Below are 23666 nucleotides of genomic sequence, written 5' to 3' on the forward strand. Positions count from 1 at the left end.
TTATTTTTTTGTTTTTTCAATTTTTTTGTATTTTTCATATAGAAAAGCAATAAAACTATACTAGAAAGCAATAAATCTAGTCTAAGAAAGCATTAAAATCTAAACTAAGCACACCAAAGAAAAATAAAAAGAAAAGGGAAAGAAAGAGTACCTAAATATACAATATATACAAGAAATCCCCCCGAAGCTAAATCAGACAATGTCCTCATTGGCTTAAAGGGAAGATTGTAATCCAAGTGACTACCCCTCATCATCAAACTTGTCTCCACCACCATCCCAAACATTGCAATGCATCACCTTGGTACAATTTTGGACAAAAAAGAAACAAAGTGTTAGTAAGAGAAGTGGCAAAAACGAGTCAGGTTCACTATTTTGCTCATAACTTTTTTTATACAAATGATAATGACGTGATTCTAATTGCATTGGAAAGTAGACTTGAAGAGCTTTCCAATGATAGGTCACACGCAAAATTTCGTTAAGAAACGCAAAAGTTATGGCTGTTTGAAGTTGGCCAGTTTTGCTGCCCCGGTCTCGCGCCCGACCGGGCGAGTGTGGCCCGACCGGGCCCGCCTCTAGGGTCCGAACTGGCGTCTTCTTCTTGCTTGCTGCTCGACATTTATTTTTACACTTTATTTTCTTCGTTTTTCCACAAGATTGAGCATCCATCACCCGATCGAGTGGGACTTTCACCACGCGCTCAACTTTTGCAATTTGTTCCTCTTTCTCTACTTGTTTATCCTTAAACCCGAACCCTACACAATTTAGAGCTCTTTCTATAGCATCCACATCATCTTTCCAAGTATTAGTTTTTCCCGCGGAAGATGCAACACAAAATACCGCATCCAAGGGATCTCTAACGAGAGTTTGGGGCTTATTAGAAAAATTATTTACATCAACCACATCAACACTATAGCACTTTTCCTCTAACATGGGGCTTTTAGGGACATTATTTAGATTAAAAGTAATATTATCATCCCCTACACATAATGTAAGTTTACCACTTTTCACATCTATTATTGCCCCTGCAGTATGAAGGAATGGTCTACCCAAAATAATCGGAATTTGCAAATCTTCCTTCATATCAAGAACAACAACATCAACAGGTATATAAAATTTACCTACTCTAACAGGAACATCCTCTAAAATACCTAAAGGGTATTTAACAGAACGGTCGGCCATTTGGAGAGTAATATTAGTAGATTTTAATTTACCCATATTTAATTTAGAGCTTATAGATAATGGCATAACACTTACACTAGCACCTAAATCACATAAAGCTTTATCAATCATCAAATTACCAATATGACATGGAATAGAAAAACTACCCGGATCTTTTAGTTTAGGTGAAAATTTATTCTGTAAAATAGCACTACATTCTGCAGTAAAAGCAACTGTCTCTACCTCACTAATAGATCTTTTTCTAGTTAAAATTTCTTTCATAAATTTAGAATATGTAGGAACTTGAGTAATTAATTCTGTAAAAGGAACCGTTACCTGCAAATTCTTCACAATCTCCAGAAACTTACTAAATTGCTTATCCAACTTACTCTTTAAATGCCTATTAAGGAATGGAAGTTTGATAACTGGTTTCTGTACATCTCCACTCTTGTCCTGGAGTTTACCCTGCAAAGAATTATCAAAAATATTAGTGCTACCCTGGAGCCCTGCAGGGCTAGTAACAACATCATTTGGTATAACGGAATCAGGATTAGCAATTTTTGTTATAACAGGTTCATCATCTTTGGGTATAGGAGGCCCATCATAGTGTGAACCACTCCTCAGGGTAATTGCATTCGCATATTCTGTAGGTTGTACTGGTTGTGATGGTAGGGCTCCCTGCTGGCGAGTTTGCAGAGTAGAGGAAAGTTGCGCAATCTGAGTATCTATCATTTTATTATGTGCTATCAATGAGTCAATTTGCGCATCTCTACTCTGCATCTGCTTCTGCATAGTACCTAACATCGTTTTGATTTCTGATAGGTCAGAACCAAATGGAGGAGTAACAACCTGTTGTGGTCTCTGATGTGGAGGTTGGTAGTACCTCTGTTGTGGTTGTTGTACCTGTGGTGGGGGGTTAGGCACACTCGTACTATTGTAAGACATATTTTGGTTATTTTTCAACCCTGCATTGTAGGTATTGGAGTATGGACTAATTTGCTTATATGCCTGAAAAGCATTAACCTTCTCAAGTGAGCTCCTACAATTCTGCGCCCAATGACCTACAAGACCACAATTTTCACAAAATATTACAGGGTTAGTACCAATAGCAGAAACATTAGCAACGGAAGATGAATTAGAATTATTAATATTGTCTAATTTCTGGCTAATAGAAGTCAATTGTGCTTGCAAAAAGGATATAGAATCGACTTGATGTTTTCCCTTATTTGCAAATCCTATGGGATTCCCATATTGGGAATTATGAATAGCCATCTCTTCGACAACATTACTCGATATATTCACATCCAAATTCATAAATCTTCTGTTAGCTGCAGAGTCCAAAATCATTCTTGAATTATATCCAAGCCCATTGTAGAAAGCTTGGATTATCTGCCACTGTTCTAGTTTATGATGGGGAAATTCTCTCTGCAAATCCTTAAATCTTTCCCAAGCTTCATATAAAGATTCATCCGCTTCTTGGGAAAAATTTAGGATTGAACTCCTTAACAAAGCTGTCCTCTCTGTAGGGTAATATTTATTATAGAAATTCAAAACAAGAGTATCCCAGTCAGTAATACCAAGTGCAGTTCTATTCAATCCATTATACCATAATTTAGCTTTACCACACAAAGAAAAAGGAAAAAGAATCTCCCTGATTTGGTCTTGTGTGACCCCAGCTTGCCTAATGGTGTTGCAAAATTGACAGAAATCTGCAATATGAAGATTTGGGTCTTCACCCTTAGCTCCGCTAAATTGCTTTCTTTCAATCATAGTAATAAACTGGGGTTTGATCTCGAATTGTACTCCCTTGAGATTTGGTGTAGGAGATAGATGTGGAAAATCCGTCAGGGACGGCTGCGAATAATCGCTAAGCTTGCGAGGTGGAGGTGGTGGCGGTGGATTCATACTTGATTCCTGATCTGTACTAAACAAACAAATATGAGAAACTATCTCCTGAGACGAGAAAAAAAAAAAATAAAAAAAAAATAAAAATAAAAATAAAAATAATAATCTAGACTACAAAAATAATCAGAAATAAAAAAAAAATCGTTTCCCCGGCAAAGGCGCCAAGTTTTGACAGGGTAAAGTCGTATCCCCTAATCAAAAGTAATACCTAAGTCCTCTAACTAAAGTAGATAGGGAAGTAGGGTCGAATCCACAGGGAAACTGGTCTTTCTACTCCTAATTAATTAATTAATATAATCTAAATTATTAAGGTAACCAATTTGTTGTGTTTAATATGAAATTATACTACGGAGATTAAGTTTTGGGAGAAAATCAATAATAAGAAGGCCTAGGGTCACAGGTTCACCAATAATTAATATTCCGGGATAAAACATAACAATCAATAATTAATATTGCACAAATAACATGATTAACAGGCTCTCGCAATTTATTAACCAACATAGATCTAACAGGCTCTCGCAATTTACTAGATCTAAGTTCCTATTGAAAATAGCCTTTAATATCGAATTAACATATGCTCGATTCATTAATTCAATATTGCTAAACATTCACAATCAAATTACATCTGCTCGATTCATAATCTAATTGCAAAGAATTAAAACAATTCAATAAGAAATTATTAAGCAATATCAATAATCAATAATAACAAATTATCCCTTCATATTAATTATGGATCCCCATAAACCCTAGAATTAAACTACTCAGACATAATTAAATCTAAACTAAATAAAGCGATTAAAGAAAACATGATTAAAAGCAATATTAATAAAGCAAGTATTAAAATTAAGAATAGCAAAATTAAAGTAAAACAATACGAAGGATTTATTAAAGAAAAGTAGAACCAACAGTAATTATCAAAAGCTAAAGCAACTAATAAAAACCAAAGAATCCAAAGTTAAACATCAACTAAATTATTAATCTAAACTAATAAAAGTTGGAAACTAACTACGGAAGAACCAACTAAAACTAAAGACAAAGAGAAAATTAATTAAAAGCTGACCTCCCCCTTACGTAATACTACTACTCCTATTTATAACAAAACCCACCGACTTAACTACAAAACTTCAAGAAACTCGCCCGATCGGGCCCGCTTGCTTCACGCCAGCAAATCTGATAATGGGCCTTTCCTTACTTGGGCTTATAACTGAATTCGTCCATTATAATATTTTGGTCCGTCATACTTGTTTGAGCTCATGGTAGTAACTCGGGCCTTCATATTTAATTGAGCCCTTAATCACCGAGCCAAATTAATTAGCACGGCCTTGGGCTTAAAATATTTGGTCATAAAATACGGTCTGACTCCAATGCCTTTGTTGTGGCTCAATAAGCTCGGGAATTATCATAATTCTGCAAATTCCTACAAAATAATACCAACTCTACAAAAACACTAGAAAACGTATATTAGTAATAAAAATAGCTCCGTAGAGCTCAAATAAGCACAAATATGACCGTGGGACAGGGAATAAAATATATATATAATAGACTTATCAATGTTGTGTGCTTGTATACAGGTGCATTGAGGTAAGTGTGTGTTGATATGTGAAAGCATGTTAATGTGTTTAAATACGCTTATGTACTCAGCTTTGCTGATTATGTGTTTGTTTGTTTATTGGCCTTGTATTTACCTTGGCCCTATGATGACCCATTTTTAATGGAGAGTAGTGGAAATAAGTAGAGAGAAGTTTTTCAGGTGATTGAAGCATATTCATGATGGGGTATGAGTGAAGAGCGAATCATGCTAGTTTCTATTAGTTTATTATATGTTTAATGCTTTGATTAATTATGATTATTATTATTGTGTGGGACTAACGCAAAGTTTGGATTTGGTTTTGATTTTAATAAGGACCTACAATGGTTCCAATTTATAGGTTGATTCTATTTGACTTTGGTTTGACTTTACTTTCGTTTGGTTGACTTTTGAGTTGACTCGTTTTGAATGGTTTTGATTTAAGTCTTTCGCTGTGTGTCTTTGATAATTGCCTTAGCCGTTCTCACAGTAGCGGTATTGTCTTAGATATTCCTAAATCGTATTTTAAAGAGTAAAATAGGTATTTTAAAGGGAAGGAATTTCTAGGGTGTTACACCAGCATCAACCATATATATATATATATATATAAACTCTTCTCTTTGCTTTAAAATTAATCTAGATTTGATTAATTAAGGAAATTGGGTGTGTGTGATGATTTAAGGATGATTAATATGTGTATAATTTCCAAATTTATCTTTAATTTGAATTAAAAAAAAACCCCAAATTGATAAACCTTAGGTTTCTAAATTTATATTTATTGATGGAATTTAGTTGTAGTTGATTAACACTATTGAAATTAATGTTTTTAAAACTAAATTACAGCAAGTTTAAGAGTTTTAATAATGCTGGAATTTTTATGTAGAAACTAGAATTAAGTTTTCTTGAAGGTATTTTGATTACCCATTGATTGGGAATAAAAGTGAGTGGTTTAATAAAATTTCAACATGTTTTAGAAGGTTTAAAAGTGTTTTAAAGGGTATATATTTTGCTGAAAATTTATTATGAATAGGTATTAATGTCTCTTTGTAATTTTGGGTTGTAGAAGACTTTCAAGTGAGTGATTTCGTGTAGTCGTGACGATTTTAAAATCATATTCGAGGAACGTTCGCGTACTCGGTAATTATTTAAGTGTAGAAGCATACTAGGACTTATTTAATTAATTCCAAGATAGTGTCATGATAGGTATTGGTTGCAATTATTGGTTGGATGGATTGTGGTGATTGATCAATGAAGTATGAATTATTTGAGGTGACTTAATGATTGGAATTGATTATGATGGCATGTTGAATATGGACCACACTAACATCATTGGAATGATTAAAGGCATGTTTAATCAAACTAAGAGCTTGTTCACATTTACTTAATTTCAGTTCGGTTCAGCTCCAATCAGTTCAGTTCAGCTCTAATCAGTTCAGTTTAGTTCAGCTCCTAATTTCCCTCTCTCATAAAATATTTATTTCAGCTCAATTCAGTTCAGTTTAGTTCAGGTCCAATCAGTTCACTTCAGTTCAGTTCAGCTCAAATTAGTAAATGTGAACAGGCCCTAAATGTTTAATTTGGTTTGGATTATGAGCAGAGAATTTTATTATAGTTCATATAATTTTTATTGATGCTATAAGCATGGGAAATGAGCTATTTAAGTGTCTATGTACACGAGGATTAATTTATATTTTGGTGCCAAAGTCCACTTAAGGTGTTCTAAACACTGATGGATAGGATTTGTGGTGCATTATGCACTAAAAAAAATATTTAACGTCGAGGTAGTTTAAAAGGGGTTCAACACTAAATTAAATGTGGTCACTAAGTATTCAAGAATTAAATAGGTATGTTTAATTGCTTGAATGAATTATGTGTGTTGGTTGTTTTATGGTTTGAAAGTCATCAACAGGTCTAAAATATGTAAATAACGTAAATGAAAGAGATTATGCACCACAACTCTTGCAAAGTATATATCTTGAGTATGATTATATAAGGGGAGTTATGTGACTTTACATTTGATCATAACTTCTACTGAGAGTACAAGACGCTGTATTTTCCTTTTTATTATGCGCAAGAATTCTGCTACTTACGAATGATTCTTTTATACTGGCTTGGTTAGCTCCCGTGGTAGTACCCCTTTATTGGGGCAGGTAGGGGGGAAACTCGTTCGATGCATAATCAAATTAAGTAAAGAGTGTAAATGTCTGTAAAATAATGAAATGTGTGTTGTATGCTTATAAATAGGTGGAAAAAGGTAAGTTGTGTGATTCTAGGATATATGCATGTTAGTGTGAATCGTTTATGCTTATGTACTCAGCATTGCTGATTGTGTGTTGTATGTTTGTTTGACTTTGTCTATATCTTGGCCCTACGACGACTCATTTTTAATGGCGAGTAGTGGGGGACAAAGTATAAAAGAAGCTTTTCAAGTGATGGAGCATATTCATGATAGGCATGAGTGAAGAGAAAATCTTGTTAAGTTTCCATAAGATTATGATGTGTTTTATTTGCTTTGATTATTATATATTTGCTTGTGAGACTAACGCAGTGGTTTTAATATTCGTTTGGGTTTTGAAAAGGGCCTACAATTATTCCGAGTTGTAGGTTGACTTCGTTGACTTTGGTTTGATTTTACTTTCGTTTGGTTTGACTTTTAAAGTTGACTTGTTTCAGATGGTTTTAAAGTGAGTCTTCCGCTGTGTTTCTTTGATTATTATCTTAGCCGCCGTTATCATGGTGGCGGTAATATCTTAGAATTTCCTATTTCGTACTTTAAAAAGAGCAAAACATGTCTTAAAAGAAAATGAATTTTTAGGGTGTTACACTGAATTTTGGGCTACTTCTATGCCCAAAAATATTTCAAAGGACCAAAATCTTTCATTTTTAAACAATCACGCACTAAGATAGGCTTTGAAAGTAGCAAGAGCAACGAAATCGTTTCCAACAATAGTAAGATCAACAACATATACTAAGAAATTAATTTGAATGTCGGCCTTAATAAATGTAAACAAAGAATAATAATATTGAAGAAAACCATTCTTTTTCAAAGCTGTCACAAGCTTAGCAAACCAACATCTTGTAGCTTACTTCAAACCATACAATGACTTTCACAATCGACACACCAAAGAAGGATTCGAGCTCTTAAACCTAGGTTGAAGCTTTATATAGACATTAGAGTTGTTCATGGGCGGGACGGCCCGCTAAGCCCGCCCTACCCAGCCTGCAAATGGGCGGGCTTGGCAACCATTTGAAAAAGAATGGATATTTGGGCGGGCTAGGCCCGACCCGTTAATATAAATGGACGAGTATGGACAAGAAAATATGTATCGTGGGCCAGTCTGCCTGGCCCATTTATTATAATAATAATAATAATAATAATAATAATAATAATAATAATAATAATTATTATTATTATTATTATTATTATTATTATTATTATTATTATTATTTAGTAATTTTATTTAGTTAGTTAATTATGACATACTTTATGCATTTTAGAAATTAAATACAAAGAGATTATATTGAACTATAAGCTTTTGTTAGTTACAATTATTTATTTTAATTTTATATTTTATCATTAATACTTATTAAATAAGTTTTTTCTTTCATATATTTATAACATTTGTCATAGTTTAATTTTTTTTACTTTCTGTTATCATTTGTGAACAAAAAATTTTAAGACAACTCTACCAAAATAATTTTAGCACAAATTAATAATAAAAAGATTAATTAGTGTTATAAAAAAATAAAACAAAAAATTAAGGCCCGTTAGCCTACGGGCAAGCCCAGCCCGTTTAATAAGCGGGCATGTACAAAGTATTAAGCTCGCATAAAAGGTTCGGGTTTGCGTGCTACATAAAGCCCGTTGGACAAAAAAATGAGCATAAGCTCGGCCCGTTACCCGCCCAAGCCCGCAAATGATCACCTTTTAGACATCCTCATCAAGATCATTATGTAAGAAGGCATTGTGAGCATCCATTTGGTGGAGCTCTCAATTCTTGGACACTATAATAGCAAGAAAAGCTCGAACATTAGTCATCTTAGTCACTGGAGCAAATGTTTTATTATAATCAATAATGGTTTGTTGATGATTACCCAAAACAACCAAACGAGACCTGAGACATTCGACATCCCCATTCGATAATTTTTGGTCTTGTAGACCCAGCCATTGACTACCAAGGGCACGTGTACTAGTTGATCCAAGGTACATGTGTCATCGTCTTCTAAGAATTGAATTTCCTCTTTCATTGATTGTTGCCAGCCATCAAACTCCATTGCCTCATAAAAACTTTCGACAATAATATCTACCCAATAATATCTACAAGAAACTTTCGACAATTCCATGAGAAATTGTCACAATAAATATATTGTGTTAAAGGATATGGAGTACCAAAGGAGTAATCTGAAGACGAAGCGCAAGAAGATGGACTATTAGTAAACACCGTGTCACCATGTGAGTTACATAGTCATGGAGCTTAACTAAAGGAAACTTTTCTCGATGCACACACCCCACGGCGTCTAGGTGCCGCTGCTATGCCGAGTGCGCCTTATCAAGGCCAGTTGACTACCCAACCACCACACCCCCATCACCAATGTGCGCAAGGATCAGTAGTATTCGGCTACTACTGATCGACCATAGCGCCCACACCTCTAACCCTTCTTTCCAAACGGATATCCCACAAATACACATTTCGACTTTACTTGCAAATTTATCATCATTCGTTTTCTAATTATGAGCAAAACACAAATATCCAAGCTTCTCTTTTGGCTCCCCCTAGAGTGTGGTCTCCTCCGCAACGAGGTTATTACAAGCTCAACACCGATGCCTCTTGGATGAGCCTTGGCGTGGCTGGTGTAGGTGGCCTGATTCGTTGCCATTCTGGTAAGTGGCAAATTGGATTTGCTGTCAGAATCCACACCTTGGGTCCTGCTTCTGCCGAACTCATGGCCATCAAGGAAGGTCTCATCACTTGCTGGGCTAGAGGGATTCGTTTTCTGGAACTCGAAACTGATGCTCAAGCCTTGAAGTACATGCTGGAAAATCCTATTTACTACATTGATCATGCCCTATCCAACATTATCAACGATGTTGTTCAGCTTTTGCAAAGAGATTGGAGTGTTACTATTCTTCATGTGAAAAGACAAGCTAACAGACTTGCTCATGGTCTAGCTGAAATGGGTCGCAACAGATCAGATGATGAGGTTGGCTATCATTTCTTCTCACCTCCTATGCTCACCAAGGTCTATATGGAGGAACTGGCGAACTCCCTTGCTGCTGTTGGTGGCTGCTGAAGGTCCTCACTTGCAGCGTTTCACAGAGCTTTTCATAGGCTCCCCTATTAGCCCACTTTATTTTATTTATGCGCATTTTCCTTTTAACTTTGGTTTTCTGGTTTTATGTTCTTCCCCTCCTCCCCACTTCGGTTTGGGGTGGTCAAGGATTGATAGCATGTTTAGCACATTTTCCCCCTGTATGCTTCATGCTATCCCCTTTTGGTTACAAACTTTGTTTTCAAGGGTCGATTTAGTCATCCTTTGGTAATATAATTTCGTTTCTGGTTTTTAAAAAAAAACGAAGGTGATTTGTGGAATATGATTTCACATGAAGTTTTATTTTGTAGTAAAGGAGTGAGCGTACAATTTTATCACATGAGCTATAATGAGTCTCATTTAAGGCACTCATATTGTACTCCCTCCGTTTAAAAACTTGCTCCACTTTCCATTTTTGGGCATTTTTAAATACTTACTCCATTTCCTTATTTGGAAAATTTTTACAATATTTAATTCATTCATCTCACCTAGTAGACCCAACATATATCATATTTTATTAATTTCATATTCTCCTCCAATTTCTCCAATACTTTTGCTTTTTATAATTTTTTATTCTTCCACCAACCCCACTACCTCCATATTTTGTTACTTTTTCCAATTTCTCCTAAAACTCCGCACATGGAGAAATGAAGCAAGTATTTAAAAACAAAGGGAATAGTATTTTAATTTTCTTTTACCTCGTTTCTTTATTTATTCTTTCTTATTTTGTGTTTTAATTTCGTCCATTTTTGTAGTTGTTTTCGTCTATTCTTCTTTACTTGTTCCTTTTTTTTTACTGAATAAAGATCCTAGGTGAAGCTAAATACTTGATCTTGATGGTTTCTCAAGGTAAGGCTCGTGGTGTAAGCTCATAGTAGTTGGAGAACTCTAGAAGCGAAGAAAAAGGTTAATTCCTAGTTCGTGCTTCCATGCTCTTAAGGTGTGCTCACGCAAAGAGACTAGTGCACCCATGAAATTGAGACATTTGCCGCTGCCCTCATGTTAAGCATTACAAAGCATCATGCTCAAGCAAACCCTTTAAATGAAGCACGAAAGAAGCTGCTACTGCCGCACATGTGTGCTATGGTGCGCGCTTATAGATGGGCTAGCTACTGTGCATGAGAGGGAGGGGGGGGGGGGTACAATAGCTTGAGATTCACTGTGTTGTGGAACTGAAATCACAATAGTTTGGGCTGACCTTCACAGCTTGAGATTCACTGAGCTTAGAACTTTACACTAGAATATAGCCAAGTATAAATTTATAAGATAAACTTTAAACCCGAGCCAACCTCAAGCTAAAATTTAGTCTCCTATAGCAGAACAGACCATAGATTCATAATACATGGGCCAAACAATTACAAATCTAATAGCAGAGCAACTGATAGCTATGATAATTGAAGTATGACAAAATTGATTTAATAGCACAAATGGCAGTATCCAAACAAAAAAACGTAACTTGATTTGTCTAGCTTCCACAAAACCGCAAGCATTCAACTCTTATGCTCAGTACTTGACTGGGGCAAGAATTTCTAGCTGAGATCCAAGCTTCTCCTCGGCAGCCTTCTCAGCCTTCAGCCTCAATTTGTTGAGCTGCTTCTTCCTTTCATATACAACCTTGGACCTCTCCTTTCTCTTCTCCTCAAGCTCCTGTAAGTCATGACAATGTGCAGCACAACTTAAAATTAGATTAGAACAAACAGCTTACTGCTAGGCTGCTTAAACAGCAAGTTAAAGACTCATAGTTCCAGACTTCATGAGTAGCATACAGAGAACAAATAAAATGTAATACAATTTACAACTAAGTTTCCATGATAGCAAACCTAACATGTCAACATAAAGATTTCAAGTTATGCAAAGTCAATGTATTATGTAAATTTGAGAAATCAGACTACTAATTCTAAAACATAACATACTAGTGTTACAAGGAAAAACCCCATTTATGTTTTAACTTGTCAATCTGATCAAATGTATCGAGTTTATTAAGGGGAAGCATGTTAAGCTTCAACTGCTTCACAGGTACAAATGTAAAACAAAAAATTGCACATATTATAAATCAAAGGTAACAAAAATTCAAATCATGTCAAAGTCAATAAATTAACTAGACTAATTCAAGAAATCACACAACTTCAGCAACATACACTTGGGCAAATGCAAACATTATCAGCTACAATACAGTTCCCGCTTTCAGCAAACATTTTATTCGAACTGGAATCTAATCACACTAAAAAAGACCTACAGGTTATAACCACGTCACATACAGAAGCAAGAATTAAGAAATTTATCAGCATAACAGAACTATAAAAATTTAATGAAGATTTGTCACTACATAAATTACTGAAGTTCTTTGCATAAGAAAAAAATTACTGAAACCTCATGTATCTCATTAAGAATATCAAAGCAAAAGAAAATCTTAATTGTTGAAATTTGGTTTGACAAGTAAATGTGCAGTTACAATTAATCAACTAAAAAGAAATCGATTGACAAGGATAACCATACCCTGATGGTGTTGTAGTGGTTCCAGCCGACTTCCTTAGATAGACGGCCAAGCAAGCAGTACTTGTGACCCTTCTGAAGTCTCAACACCCTGAATTATTCCAACAAAAGATATCAATAAAACAATGAACCTCAAAACAAAAACATCATTTTCATATCAAGAACTTGCAACTGATATAATCAAAATGATGATCAAACTCACTTAAGCGCATCGGGAACAACCACCCTCTTGACTTTGTCATAGGGCGGGGGAACTCCTTCGTACACCTTCAACCTTGCCAATGCGGCGGCTCCCCTCTTTGTCTTGTGAGGAATCATCCTACATATAACCAATTGCACAACAAAAACATTTACCCCATGCAATGATCAAACATAATAACCAACTCCAATAAAAAAGCACAACAATTTCGCCATTAATTCGATTAACTTCGTATCAGCATACTCGTTAAAACCCTAAGAAGTCTAATTAAGATAGAATTATTAACCACCATTCAACAAAATGCTCCAATTTTAATTTCATCCCAATTAAATCAATAATTAGAGTAATTCACTCTATCCTTCATTGAAAAATTAGGTGAAAAATCTAAAAATTTTCATTCAAAACTGCATTTCTCACGTTCAAAAGCTAATTTTCATATACATACATATCATCAAACATAAAAAAAAATCCAAATTCAAACAGATCAAAAAACAAACCCTAGAACAAAAAATTGGGAAAATAAAAAATTACCCTCTAACAGTACGCCAGAAGATCTTAGAAGGAGCACGAAAATGAATAGGACCATGAGAAGGCTTAGTGTTCATCCTCTTACGAAGAAATCGAAGATACTTCATCTTCTGCCTAACAAGACCGCCAGAAAGAGCAATCTCTTCACAACGAACAACAACAACGCGTTGCCCGGTAAGAAGCTCCTTGGCTGTAATGGAGGCTAGACGCCCCAACATATGCTGTCGACCATCGACAACCACCCTTTTCGCCATTAAACCTGATCCTGAAACTGCAATAAAAAATTCGAAATCATCAGATTGAATTGAAGAAGAACATTGCTGGAAATTGAGGAGAGAGAAAGAGAGAGAGAGTGTGTGTACCCATGGCTGCAGCAGAGTGATGAGATTAAGGGGGTGTCAAACAGATCTTAGGGATTTAAGAGAGAGAAACGGCTGAGTGAAGTAGAAAGAAAAGGAGGAGTTTAGGGTTTTTGGTTTTATGAGGATAACTCATTTTGATTTGGGCTGGGCTAATGCCGATTTTCTTTGGGGTTTTGTTTATAGAAGTATAATTTTTTTTTTTTTAGTTTACATGAGTTCGTGTTTCCCCCTAAAAAAAATGAGTTTGTGTTACTCCCTCTGTTTTTTTTTTTTATATGCATCACTTTTCTTTTTGAGGTATTTTTTTTTTAAATGCATCAAATCTATATTTGGTAACTTTATATTATTTTTTATCATTTTTTATCTTACTTAAAACCCCACTCAACTTATTTTACCATTTCTCTCTCTTCTATGGTCTGCACTAAAATAATAAAAATATACATTCTCTCTCACATACTTTCTCTTTCATGGTCCACATCTTATTTTTACTACTCCCTTCGTCCCAAAAAGAACGACCCATTTGGTCAAAACTTTGTCCCAAAAAGAATGACTCATTTGCATTAAAACACCCACCAATTTGCTACAATATTTGTGCAAAATTAGCTTCCCCATATAAAAATTTGATTTTCCATGTTATTTTATTACTTTCTCTCTCTATTTTTTTTACAAACCCCATGTAAATTTATCTTTCCAATATACTTTAACTTCTTTTTACTTAACTTCCTTAATACCCGCGTAATCAACCCAAATGGGTCGTTCTTTTTGGGACGGAGGGAGTATAATAATTTATTCACCCACTCACAATATTACATTACTCTCCTAAAACTTTGTGCCATCTAAAGTGATGCATATAAAAAAATGGAGGGAGTATCACCTGATAAAGTGATAATGACCTGAATTTTTTTTTTTTTCGGGTTATGTGGGTCATTTTCGGGTTAAGATTTTCAACTTTAACCTAACCCATTTAAATTTAGATCGAGTTCGTGTAGATCCATTTAAGTTTTCGGGTCGAAAACCTCAACCCGCTATTTTCATGTCGGGTTCGGGTCGTGTTTTCGGGTTGGGTCAACTTTTGCCAGCCCTAGTAAAAATGGAGGACAATAAAAGGGAGTTTGATTAAGAAGGTTAGGGTTTGGTTGAGATAAACTGGGTTTTTGTTGAAGAAATGGGCCAGACTTTGTAATAATTTTATGATGAAGAGTTTTTGCCGTTTCGAATTGAAATCATGCTTATAAGCCCATCCTCATTACTTCATCCTCTATAGATTAGGACACGGTCTTGCGAGTAGATGGTCCTAATCTCCTACTCTCTACGTTCTTTTTTTTTTTTTTTTTTTTTTTTGACAAGCTCTACATTCTTAATTGTTTGCATGTTTATTTGCTATTTTTATTAAGTTTTGGTTGAGTGATTTTTTTTAAGAGAGCCACAAGGGTATGGGTGAGAATCGATTCCAAAATTTTCTCAACCCAGGATGGAAAGCCTAACCATTTAAGATATCCCTCCTTTGTGGTTGAGTGAATTGATGAGAGAGAAGGGAGGAAAGCTCTAACGAGTCTAACCACTTGAGCATAAAGTATTTTTTTTGGTGAGAGTAAAAGTGATGGTCCCCATGGACACTTAAGGTATAGGAGTATGGGGCCATCTTTTAAGGACACCCATATATGAAAAATAAGGCAAATAAATAAGGACGGAGAGAGTATCATGTATCTCTCCTTACAAAAAAACTAAATAAATAAATACTTTACCTTGTATCCTATTCCGTGCATCTCTATTACACAGTGTATAAGTGAAAGGGGAGTTGGTGGTATCCCTCTAAAAAGTCTTAATTAACCTTGACGTCATAATTTAAATAGCTATTAATTACAAGCAAAAACACATTGACATAAATGTATCAAATCAATCAATATTCAATTTTATAATCATCAATTAAGAGTAACTTCAATGGTTGTATACTTGTAGCTAGGGACTTGCTTGCAATTTTAAATAGTCCTTAGCTACTATCTTGACCGTTGGAGCTAGATTATGCAAAGCTAATTTTCTTGGAAAATATTGCCAAAAAGAAAAGGATATAATTAAGGGCTTGTTCACTTCAGCTTAATTTCAGTTCAGTTTAGTTCAGTTCAGCTTTAATCAGGTTAGTTCAGTTCAGTTCAACTCAGTTCAGTAATGTGAACAGGCCCTAAGTTAGTAATTAATATGAAAATAATAAAGTAACAATTTAAATAGGAAGCTAATAGCTAGTGTAATACTCCGTATTTTTATGTATTTTTATATAATATTTAAGTATTTATAAAGTTTATTTTAAGGGCTCAAGTATTTTAATTAAATACTTTAAAGAGTTAAAGTATTTTAATTATAAGGTTTTATAAAAGTAAAATATATATTTTGGGTCAAACGTTTACTAATTATTGGGCTTTGTTTAAAATAGTGTATGTAAACTATTTCTACATAATCTTATTGAAATAATCTATTTCATCTAAATAAGTTCAACCCTTCATTTGAACCCTTGTGGGTCAAATGTTTTATAGTTTAAGCTCATTTACTCATTGAGCCCAAAATTAAACCCTAACCCTATACTCTCTACTTTATAAAACCTCTTAAAACCCCAAAATTTCCCACACAAAAAGTCAATTGGTCAAGGTAATTTATTTTCTCCCTTATTTTTCCTTCTTTTCTTTTTCTTCCTTTTTCCCTTTTTCCTTATTCTTTTCCTTTATTTTTCTCATTCTCCTTTTTCACGTAGGACTAGTCATAGATGTGTGGGTTCAAAGTTGCCAACCCGCTTAACCTCCATCCACTGCAAAGCTACTGTCGTCCGGCCACCCTACCGCCGCCGACCACCACCTGTCACCGGCGATCCCAACCGACCACCGTCGTGACATTTTCTCTCCCTCCTCTTTGTTCCTTATTTTGTTTATTAATTGGGTTTTTATTGTAATTGCCTAAAACACGATAATTTTAGTATCAAATATGTTTTAATGATGTCAAATTATAATTTCAGATATTAGTTAAGGGGTTTATGTTTTAGATTTAAGAAATAAAGTAGGGGTTTTAAAATTATTAAAGATGTGATTTTTAGGGTTCTTAGACAAATTAATTTGGGGCTTTTGCATGCCTAATGATTCTATTGACTAATTGGGCATAAAAGTATGTTTTGATAAAGTTTTTAAAGGAGTTTTAATTAAATAATGTTGCTGGAATTTTATATAAAGTAGTAGAATTGTGATTTTAATAAAAGGGTGTAAGTACCCATTAAAGAGGAGTTTAATTAAGGTTTTTAAATAGTTTTCAGACTAGTAGAAGTTGTTTAAAGTGGATTTAAGTTACTGGAAATTATGTATACAAGGGTAATTAATATAGTATTATTGTCCCTTTATGTAGGAGACTTGGTTCGAGAAGTGTTGTAGTGTTTTCGGCCACTTTAAAGGCTTAATTGAGGTACGTACGTGTACTCAGATTTTTATTAAGCGTGTAAAAACATGCTAGGATTTACTTAATTGATTCCAAGTTAGTGTTATGCTAGGAATTGATTGGAATGGTTGAATTGAAATGATATTGGTGATATGAATTGGATTGATTGAATTGAGGATGGTTTTGGTGAATTATTTGTGAAGCATGATTGGTTGAAATAAATTATTCATTGGATTATGGATTGGAAATCATTGTTTGGCATGCTATATATGAACCATACTTTTATTTATGGCATGTTAGAATGCATGTTTTATTAAACTACATGTTTAATTAAGTTTGGAATATTGAAAAAGAATTTATTTATGGTTCGTATAATTTTTATTGATGTTTTAAGCAATAGGAAAGAGCTATTTAAGTGTCGTTGAACACGAAGAATAAATTATATTTTGGTGTCTTAATGCACTTAAGGTGTTTTTAGCACCGAGGGATAGGATTTGTAGCGCTTTATGCGTTTAAGGTGTCTTTGACACCAAGTAGATTTAAAAATGGTTCAACATTAAATATTATGTGGTCACTAATTATTCAAGAATTAAGTTGGTGTGTTTGATTGTTTGAATAATTATTGTTGATTGAATGATTATGGTTTGAGAGTCATCACGAAGTTTAATAATATGTAAATAACGTAAAGTGAAAGAGATTACGCACCAAAACTTGGAACGTATATACCTTGAGTATGAACATATGGGGGGAGTTATGTGACTTTATATTTGATCATAACTTCTACTAGAGTACATGACGCTGTACATTCCTTTTATTATTATTATTATACGTAGGAATTCTGCCACTTACGAGTGGTTATTGATGCTGGCACGGTTAGCTCCCGTGTCAGTAACCCCATGACGTGGGGAAAACTAGGTCGTCATCTAATTCTCCCTAAGTCAAACTAAATTTATAAACACTTAACAAACCTAAATACGAGTATAGAGGCAAGTCAAGGGTCGAACCCAAAGGAACGGTAATGTTCAAGCACTTTCAATTATTGCGCCTAAGCTAGGTCGAAGACGAAGGTAAGAGAGAATACTAACAACTAACAAAACAAGTAACCAAGGAAATAAAACACTAGGAGCGGGGATCAACAAGTAATCATGTCAATTGCAACAACTTGGAAGAGCATGCCAATCAAGGTTGTGAGGACTAATGATAAGAGCAATCAATTGGAATCAAGAGCTATCTCCTAATTGTTAAGCTAGGGTCCACTATGAATAACAAATCAAGAGAATCACAATCAAAACCAATCGATAATTGCAATCCCTAAATCAATTGTTCGTGTCATTAGCAATTACAATGCAATCTAGCATAATTCTCAAGGCCTAATTGAATTACACATGTAAACCTTCATTAATCACTTTAATCTCAACAATCAATCAACACAATTCCAAAATTAATCACAATTAATCAATCATATAAGCTTCACCCAATTCCTAGCCAACAACTACTCAAATATCATCATCTATCAACAATCAACTAAAGGAATTAAGAATCAACAAGATATCAAGAACAATTACCCTAATCAAACATCAAATCATCAAAATCAATCCAAACAAACATGAAATTGAACAAAGCAATAAAATGAGATAGATTTAGAAATGATCATTGATAATTAAGAATATCTCCAACACAATTGTCACACTTGCATCTTCAATCTCTCAATCACCATTGAAATTCCTCACTTTCTCTCTCTAAAACTACTCCTAATCTAGAGAGAGAACCTCCTAATCTAACCTAATTCAAGAGAGAGAAACTATCCTCTAAGATAATTCAGAAAAATAGAATAATAGTTGGATTCTAATTATCCCCAAAAATGGGTATTTAAACTAAGCTAAGAAAAATAATAAAAGAAGGAAATTAAAATAAATAAACTAAGAAAAGGAAAATAAAAATAAGAAAGGAAAATAAATTAAGAAAAGAAATAAGAAAAGAGAAATAAAATAAAAGGAAATAAATAAATAAATAAAAGGAAAAGGAAAAAGAAAACAAATCCCCACCCAAAACCAAAATATCAGACCCCCCAAATAATTCCCTTCTTCGATTTATTGGGAGGGCTGCCCAGTTTATCTCTTTGATTGCTGGAGTTTGTTAATCTTGAGAGACAAGTCAGCATTTTAGCTTAGTCAGGTCAGGATAAGTACACGATGGCAAATGGAAATGGCCACGCTGGAAAGCCACATGTTAACGTCCCCAAATAACGTCAAGTAGACGGCGTTAAGTTGAAAGAATCAGAAATTTTAAATTGTAGCAGCAAATTTATTGAAGGTAGTTGGCGGTTTACGTCCTTCAGATCGAAGCCTGTGTGCTTCATTTTTTTTGTACCATCAAGTTGGAAGCTAGAGGGAGTTGATGCTCGTATTTGATTATGATGAATTAACGAATCTGCTTGGGAACTCTTTACACATTTGAAGGTGTGTTTAAGGTTAGTGGTTTGTGTATAATTAAAACTCTTGTAGCAAACTATCGATCACGTGCAAATTTTATAATAGTGTCTGATAGAAATTTTGGGTTTATGGTATCAAACATTAGCGATTGATGTTGAACATATATTGCCTTTACTACTTACCATGGTGTTAAATTCCGCTTAAAATGTGTTGATATGGTATGATTTGTATTGAGTGTACTACCTCCAAATTGTTTTTGCTGTAAATAATAATAATAATTATTTTTATTATTATTATCATTATTATTATTATTATTATTATTATTATTTTGTGGAAAAGATTTATATAATAAAGTTGCTTTAAGTCGAATGCGAACGAAACTATGAAATCAAGTTCAAATTTGAAAATCAAACATTGAAGCAATAGTAAGGCGGTACTAGATTTTATTATGTTACCCCATTCATAAATCGATTTAATTGCAGAGTCGTGTTTGTTTGAAAGGCCGAGATCCACCTTAGAAACTCAGAAGAATAAATTAATAGCTAGTTTAGTACTTAATGTGTAAATCTTAAAAATTTAAAATACAAACTCTATTTGTAACATGATTAACCTTTTAAACGGTCTGGAAATACAACAACCATGTCATGTAAATTATTCTTATTATTATTAAAACATATAAAGATACAAACAAACTCAGAAAAAAAAAATCTAAACAGTTTATCCAGTTACCGCTCCAATACTACTACTTCACCAATCAGTACTCAATTGTAATCTAACGCTAAAAACTATAGGATACCCTGGCCGATACCGTAGTAGAGCGCATTCATCGACTAGCACTTCATATTCAGCAATTAATGCAGCTACTCCATTTTTAATAACACACTAAATGTAAGCCCGTGCGATGCACGGTTCTAATAAATTATTTTATTTAATTTAAAATTTTGTATATTTATGAAGATCATTCATTAAATATATGGATAAAATTTCTAATATCATAAGATAATTTTTTAATTTTAACACTAAAGTTATCTTTTGTTGTTTTATTTATTTTATGTGACGCTTTAATTTAAAATCTCAAACCTCATTCACTAAATTTGCTTACGTGACAATTTAAATTTTTAATTTATAAAATAAATGACAAATCTGGTTTTCTTTTTATTGATCAAAATAAGTCTTTTGCCTATGTGTAGACACCCATTTGTGTCTCCCCAAAACCAAACCCAGTGATGAACGCCTTTCACGTTGTGTTATTATCGAATTAGGTGAAAGTGATTGAAAGTCGAGTGTTGCGGTTTAGTTTTAATTAAATTCTTTTCTCTCTGTTTTTGAAAATGACTTTATTTATTTGAAAATAGCCGAACCAGTTTAGTTTGGTCCATGATAAGGGTCCAAAAATAGTGTAGATGGATGGGGTTCGAAGAGACCTCCAACGATATATTATAAGCCCGATTCCGATGAATATTGAGGAAGTTATGGCCAAAATACTAAACTGGGCCTGGTTAATTATTTAAATACGGCCCAATGATCTAGAGGAGGGCCCAATATTAATTATTATTCCTAAAATTATTAGGATTAATTATAGTTTTCTAGAAGTTTCTAGAAAGTTCTTTTTAATTCTAATATTATTAGATTTAATAATTAATTATCTTTAATAGATTTTTATTTGGAATAAAATATTGTTTTGTTGTCTTAAAAATATATATTTTATCTTCTGTACGGATTCCGTAGATCAAGTTGATTAAAGATCGGATTCCGCGTGAAGAAAAACGCGCTAATACAGGTTGTCGCCAAACGACAAGTCTGTCGCCGCGCGACAGACCCTGTCGCCTCGCGACAGAGTTGATTCCTGGCGACAACGTGGAGTTTTATTCCTTATCAAATTCTATGATTTTTCTGGACTATTTTCATTATAAATAGCGTCCGAATCCCTGTTTTCAGAATCATCAATTCACATTCAATTCTTCCTTAATTCTCTCTTTTCTCTCTTGAGCAATATATGCTTTCTTTCTCCCTCTTTTTCTAAAACTACCTTTTTACATACAATATTCCGCATCCACTAGACTTAGAGTCTCTTAGCCAAGTTCAAAGTCGCCTTCGCCCTAGACGTGTAAGGTTTGATAATTTCTGAGGGTTTGGTCCAAAACTAGTCAAAACTTTATTCAATTTGATTTCAATTTGATAATTTAATTATTGTTTATTGATTTTCATTGAAGTTTACTAACTTGTGTATTTTGTTATTAGAACGAGGTACGAGGCTTCAAAGTAAGTAGATTAGCTTACTTCCTATTTCTTTCACGATGTAGATCGCATGCTTATTAATGTTTAATTCCTAGTATCATGTTAGGATGCTTTTAATGCTTTCTAGTATCATGTTAGGATGTTTTTTAATGCTTTCTAGTATCATGTTAGGATGTTTTTTATACTTTCTAGTATCATGTTTAGGGTGCCTTTAATCTTTTCTAATATCATGTTAGTACCATGTTAGGTTTAAAACTTTGATCTTTATTGCTTAGTGACATGCTAGGATTTGTTATTAATCTTGTTAGTATCATGCCTAGGATCTTGCTATTATTATTAAGCTTTATTATGCCTTATCATGCTATTATCATCATTATTGTTATTTTGATTTATTATTATGTTGCTTGATTTATTTTATTGTTATTGCTTGATCACGCCTTTTATGCAGGTTAAAGGGAATTTGTACTTGGAATCACGCTTAATAAGATAACTTATTAATTTGGTTTAGGCTAATGTGATTTTAACTCAAGTGATCGCCAATAATAGTATTATTTGTGCATCAATATTCAACCAACATAGATAAACAGGGTAGGTTAAATATAATGTTTGTATGTTATTCAAAAAGCGCGCATGAATACGAGCAGAACAAAGTAGAGGCCTATTTTATAGGGCGGGTCCTTTCTTTTGTAGATTGGATTCATACTCTCATCCCCGGACCCTGTTTGGTTCAAGACCTTATGGAGTAGTTGATGGTCCTTTTGGATTGTCTTTTGGGTTTACAAGTTCCTAAAACTTGTTGGGGACTCTTTTTGTTCTTTGTCTTTCCCTTTGGAACGCCACCGTACTTTAGTGTATGATCACAGTGGGGTTCAAGTTTGGGGTTATCATAATGCTTGAAATATTCCCTACAGTTTTTGGCGACTCCACTGGGGAGGATTTCTATTTATATTCTTGAAATTTATTTAATTTTGGCAATTATTTAGAATGAGCGGATGAGACTCGAAAAATTCTAAGTATTTCATGTGCGCGATTTGATTAACATTATTGTCATATGCATTAAAAGGTCCTCATGGGAGCACCCCATGAGTCAATCCATAGGAATTTTACACGTAGGAAATTTGAGAAATATCTTTCATGACTAGAATCGAAAAGATGATGCGAAATCTGGAAAATTCGAAGAACACAGAAACTTGCCAAGGCATGTAGGAACTAGCGTCTAGAAAACAGGGCTTGTCGCCCGTAAAAAGTGACTGAGCTTTTTTGCGGCGACAGTCCCTGTAGTCTGGCGCCAAGTTCTTCCAATACCGAGCCAGGGGTCTGCCTTCTCGCTTTGACCATTTCTAGCATTGTTGGCTTGATTGTGCTTATTGATTGAGTCCTTTTCTCACTTTTCTGAACCCATATGTGTTCTACATATGGATATAACCCTCTGGGGGTTCCTGCTTCACCTGCCCAATGGAATATTCCACTATCATGTGCAAAGTTCAGATTTGGGTACGTGTAATGTTTGTGAATCCACCAAACCATGGAGTCGAGTTCGATTTCATCACGAACTCGCGGAATCCTGTCCATTCGCTCCAACCCTCACGGTAGGCTTGTGTGCAATGCATATGGATTCTTAACCATGGACCTTTTTGACTTAACCCATATCCTCGAACTTTAGAGAACTAGAGCCATGGTTAGGTTGCAAACTCATCATATTGTGACTATGTGAACTACTTGTGCACCCTTGCTTGTATTTATTATATGTGTGTTAACCGTTTGTTTGACTTGTGTTCAAAACTAAATAAATTGACTAATGACTAAAAGGACTTTGTCTAATTAATTAATTAATTTTGAATTAATTAAAGGCTAATAAATTAATCAATTCGACTTAGTACAACTTTAGGCATGTCCATTTAGAGTAAAATTACTGGAAACAGTCCAGATTAATGTTCCAGCAATGGCACAGGAATTTTGACTGTGGCGCTGCAGTCTAGTGTCTGTCGCTTGGCGACAATTTTGTCGTCTGGCGACAGGCTCTAAACAGTGGCGACAGTTCTGTCGTTTTAGCGACAGTCCAG

General features: G+C 34.2%; 1 protein-coding gene and 1 non-coding gene across 2 annotated transcripts; one reads left to right on the plus strand and one right to left on the minus strand.

The window, feature by feature from the left end:
• The first annotated feature begins 2560 nt into the window (after positions 1–2560).
• On the plus strand, positions 2561–2667 carry LOC145599920 (small nucleolar RNA R71). Its single transcript, XR_014104167.1, has one exon. It is a non-coding gene; the product is annotated as a small nucleolar RNA R71 (small nucleolar RNA).
• Positions 2668–11253: 8586 nt separating this feature from the next.
• LOC145597374 (large ribosomal subunit protein uL13x-like) lies at positions 11254–13661 on the minus strand. Its single transcript, XM_081653529.1, has 5 exons — positions 13523–13661; positions 13164–13431; positions 12636–12752; positions 12437–12524; positions 11254–11587 (listed from the first exon to the last, which is right to left on the minus strand). The coding sequence occupies exons 1-5, from the start codon at positions 13524–13526 to the stop codon at positions 11444–11446; spliced, it is 621 nt and encodes a 206-aa protein (XP_081509655.1). The 5' UTR covers positions 13527–13661; the 3' UTR covers positions 11254–11443.
• Positions 13662–23666: the final 10005 nt, after the last annotated feature.

Source organism: Chenopodium album, chromosome 20, assembly GCF_948465745.1.
Source record: "Chenopodium album chromosome 20, dcCheAlbu1.1, whole genome shotgun sequence".
NCBI classification, from domain to species: domain Eukaryota; kingdom Viridiplantae; phylum Streptophyta; class Magnoliopsida; order Caryophyllales; family Amaranthaceae; genus Chenopodium; species Chenopodium album.

Excerpts from the sequence above, each read along its gene's own strand:
- LOC145597374 (XM_081653529.1), bottom strand. Across the intron at positions 12,753-13,163 it reads TTCTGGCGTACTGTTAGAGG|GATGATTCCTCACAAGACAA; the intron begins GTAATTTTTTAT and ends GGTTATATGTAG. Across the intron at positions 12,525-12,635 it reads GTTGTTCCCGATGCGCTTAA|GGTGTTGAGACTTCAGAAGG; the intron begins GTGAGTTTGATC and ends GGAATAATTCAG.